This window comes from Nematolebias whitei, chromosome 17, assembly GCF_014905685.2.
Source record: "Nematolebias whitei isolate Nwh7 chromosome 17, NemWhi1, whole genome shotgun sequence".
NCBI classification, from domain to species: domain Eukaryota; kingdom Metazoa; phylum Chordata; class Actinopteri; order Cyprinodontiformes; family Rivulidae; genus Nematolebias; species Nematolebias whitei.
This window is the reverse complement of record NC_056514.1, coordinates 8656255-8660404: the sequence shown is the minus strand read 5'-3', so window position 1 is coordinate 8660404 and position 4150 is coordinate 8656255. Positions and strand designations below refer to the sequence as shown.

General features: G+C 40.6%; 1 protein-coding gene across 1 annotated transcript in view; it reads right to left on the bottom strand.

The window, feature by feature from the left end:
- The window catches only part of ryr2a (ryanodine receptor 2a (cardiac)), a 554599-nt gene that overhangs the window by 117964 nt on the left and 432485 nt on the right, over window positions 1–4150 (bottom strand). The window contains 2 exon segments of the mRNA XM_037691577.1: window positions 512–616; window positions 2575–2703. Of these exon segments, the coding sequence (XP_037547505.1) occupies window positions 512–616; window positions 2575–2703 (234 nt within the window).

The following is a 4150-nucleotide window of genomic DNA, read 5'->3' as shown; positions in this document are numbered from 1 at the left end:
TGTGAAGGTTATTCTCTACCTTGATGTGAAGGTTATTCTCTACCTTGTAAGCACAAGAATTTGTAAACCTATATTTTTTAGGATATAATATTAGTTGTAGATTCTTATAATGCAGTGATGAAGTACAATATTATATGCTAAAAAAATAGGTTCACAAATGTTTATTGTGCTTACAAGGTACTAACTTAGTCTGAAATGTTTAATATAACAACTCTAGATGAAATATATAGATGAACAGATTTGGCTCACTATTTGACAAGAAACTGGTCAGTTTTGTCTGTCACCCATAAATAAAGTATAATAAGCAGTTATTAATAATTTATAAAGTGTTTATAGAGGAATTAATAACATATCTATAAACTATTTACTAGTATCTATAAGGGGAGCCTTAAGTGGTGCAGAAGAAACTGATAAACACATATTCCTTTTCTACTGTGCTCAAAGAGTGACATAATATTGACTTCATACTCAAAAGCACACAGAAGTGTCAACCTTTGTGAACTTGACTTGCCTGAGACAGTTTCATCTGCATGTGAGCAAAGACATGTAGAAAACCAACGACTGCATCCCACAGTCGACTGTGAGCTAAGCCCTGCTGGTTGCCAGTGCATGGCCCCTGCAACAACAGCAACAACAACAAAGGTCAGTTTGTCTCTGCACAGCAAAATGATCAAACACTCAAAAAATTATACAGTACTCCTTCGCTACTTCGCAGTTCGTTTATTGCGGACTCACTCTATCGTGGTTTTTCAAAATAAGATTGGACATGACACACAACTGGCTGATTAATGGATGAGCCACATGATCAGCATGGATTTTTTTATTTAAAATAAATTATTTTAAATTATTTAGCACCTGTTGCACATTATATACTGTACATATACATATACATATACATACAAAGTATATATATATATACAAAGTATATATATATATATATATATATATACATATAAACTACTACTTACTACTTGTACTACTATTTCTACTTCACGATTTTTCACTTATCACGGGTCTTGAGGGTACGGATCCCCTGCGATAAATGAGGGACTACTGTACATGTAAAAAAATAAAAAAGATATTTGTATAAAGAGAACGATACACAAAACTATGAGTATCTTTTCATTTGAACATAGCATAAACACAACTATAAATGTTTTTTAAATGACATTGATTATTCATCCATCCATCCATTGTCTTTACTCGCTTCTTCCTTTTCAAGTCAAGGGGGTCACTGGTGCCCATGTCCAGCTATCACTGTGCAAGAGGCAGGGGACACCCTGGACAGGTCTCCAGTCCATCACAGGGACACACAGAAACAAAGGAGACAAACAACCATTCACTCTCTCTCACACACATAGGGACAATTTAGAGTTAGCAATCAGTCTAACATGCATGTTTTTGGTGTGTGGGAGGAAACTGGAGTATCTGGAGAAAACCCACTCATGCATGGAGAGAACATGCAAACTCCACTTAGAAAGCCCTCCGGCCTTGAGTTGACCCAGAGCGACCTGCTCACTGAGAAGCGGCAACTCTACCAAATGGTAAATGGTAAATGGACTGTACTTATATAGTGCCTTTCTATCTTATTTTAAGATACTCAAAGCACTTTACACTACAATCTGTGTCCTCATTTACCCATTCATACAGCACTCTACTAGATCTCTACAAAGCTAATTGAACAAATCATTCTAATGAGACTAATCAGTGCTTTATCACATTCATACACCGAAGGGACACACATCAGAGAAAACGAGTTGTTCAGTGTCTTGCCCAGGAACACTTCGACATGTGACTGCTGGTGGATTAGAACCCCCAACTCTCGCATTGGAGGATGACTGCTCTAACCACTCTGCCACAGCCGCCACAACTGATCCACCGTGCTGTCCAACATTGATTATTGTCCACAGATATTTCATGTGGCCCAGGTCAGTCTAGATGTGTTTCATACATCTGGGGTACCATGATCTTTTGGGATGCTGTGGGAGGATGGTGTTACTGGACTGAGGTCAGGTCTGGTCCCTGTGTAATCAAAGCCAAAGGTGTGAGTAAATCCTTGGCACCAAGTTGAATTCATTCCTGGTTCAAGTTTGACTCAGCAAGGGCTGTCCCTGGTGCCCAGTCCTGTGTGTGTTTATGGACAGAACCTCAAGTGTCTTATTTCTGTGTTTGATGGGTGATGTGTTCATGAATGTTTCTCAACAACTGATAGTAGGAAGGAGTGGGAGATGTATCGTCAATCCAGGACAATGCTCTTGGGTCTGTTGAAGGAGCAGAGCCAGAGGACAATGTGTCCTCTCTGTCCTGGATACACGGGGCCGTGCTACTGTGTAAAGGGGTGTCTTGATGTTCCTCTTGGACTTCTTGAATTCATAACACCACAATGGACATGCAGTAGAAAATGAATGGATGAACAATAATTAAGGTTTATGCAGAAGCGATTAGGTCAGAAAACATAGTAAATGACTTGGTTCAAATTATTTTACATTTTCAATCAACTCATGTTGAGGCCGTCTGTGATCAGGTGGTTCTGTGTGGCAGTGATGTGACCAGAACTGAAGTTCTTTCTCATACCTGAATGTACTCAGTGAGCGTATTGAAGACCTGCTTGGCCACGTTGATTGCCTTGGAGAAATTCATCTGGCCTTGCTCATCAATGACATCTTTCCCAGAGTAGTACCAGTAGAAGTCACTGATCGACTCCTGGAGGAGGAGAAAATAGAAAGAAAAATGTTTGATAGTAGTACAAAGCACAACGGCCTTAAAGCAGTAGTTCAGATGGTTCAATGGAAAGTCCTTCCTGTTTTAAACAGCTATTTGAACAAACTTAATTTGCAGAAACAATATTTATTCTGTAGGAACTGTTGAACTAACAACTAGTCTAAAGAGTGCATTGCTATCATCCTAAAACAACTCTAGTCTGTGAGGAGTCAAAGCAATTGTGACGGAAATTTAAATATTATTTATTGATCTGCTTCCTGATATATCAAATCCACCCTTTTTCCGACTGAGGTCCATGGCCTCAGATTTGGAGGTGCTGACTCTCATTCCAGCTGCTTCACACTCAGCTATGAACTGCTCCAGTGAGAGCTGAAGAGCATGGCACGATGACGCCAACAGGACCACATCATCTGCAAAGAGCAGAGATGGAATCCTGAGGCTACTGAACCAGAATCCCTCTGCCCCCTGGCTGCATGGAGAAATTCTGTCCATAAAAGTTATGAGAAAAAAAATCTGTAACAATGGGCAGCCCTAGTGGTGTCCAACTCCCACCCTGAAGGGGTACGACTTACTGCCGGCAATGCAAACCAAAATCTTGCATCACTTGTATAGGGACTGAACAGCCCGTAAAAACAGGCCTCCAATCCTAAACTCATAGAGCACCCCCTACAGTGTACCCCGAGGAACACAGTCGAATGCCTTCTCCAAGTCCACAAAACACATGTAGATTGGATGGACAACTCCCATGACACCTTGAGGACCCTAGTGAGGGTAAAGAGCTGGTCCAGTGTTTCACGGCCAGGATGAAACCCACATTGGATCTGAGGATCCTGGATCTGAGGTTCGACCAACGATCGGACCAGAGAGGCTGAAGAGAGTGATGCCCCTATAATTGGAGGACACCCTCCAGTCCCCCTTTCTGAAGAAGGGAACCACCCCAGTTCTGCCAATCCAGAGGCACTACCTCCAATGTCCACGCAATGCTGCAAATTCAGACGCTGCACTTGATTTCAGATTTTATTGTAGGTCTCTCTTGTAAATGAGTCCCTGAGACTCAGTGGGACCAACCTGTCTAAATAAAGGTTGAATGAATGAATGATATATCCCTGTTCTTTAAATCAAACAGGGTGCCCACTCAGACCTGATCGTCATCCGATTGATTGAAAACACCTGACTCTAATTTCAAATGTAATTTGAAATTACCTGCTAATCCTGGGGATTCATATACATTTGCCACTTGCAAATATGTAATAGTGGATCATTTTCTGCTATAAACAAATGACCAAATATAATATTTTGGTCTCATTTGTTTAATTGAGTTCTCTTTATCTACTAGTAGGACATGTGTGATAATCTGATGATGTTTCAGGTCATATTTATGCCGAAACATAAACAATTCTAAAGGGTTCATAATTTTTCAAGCACCCCT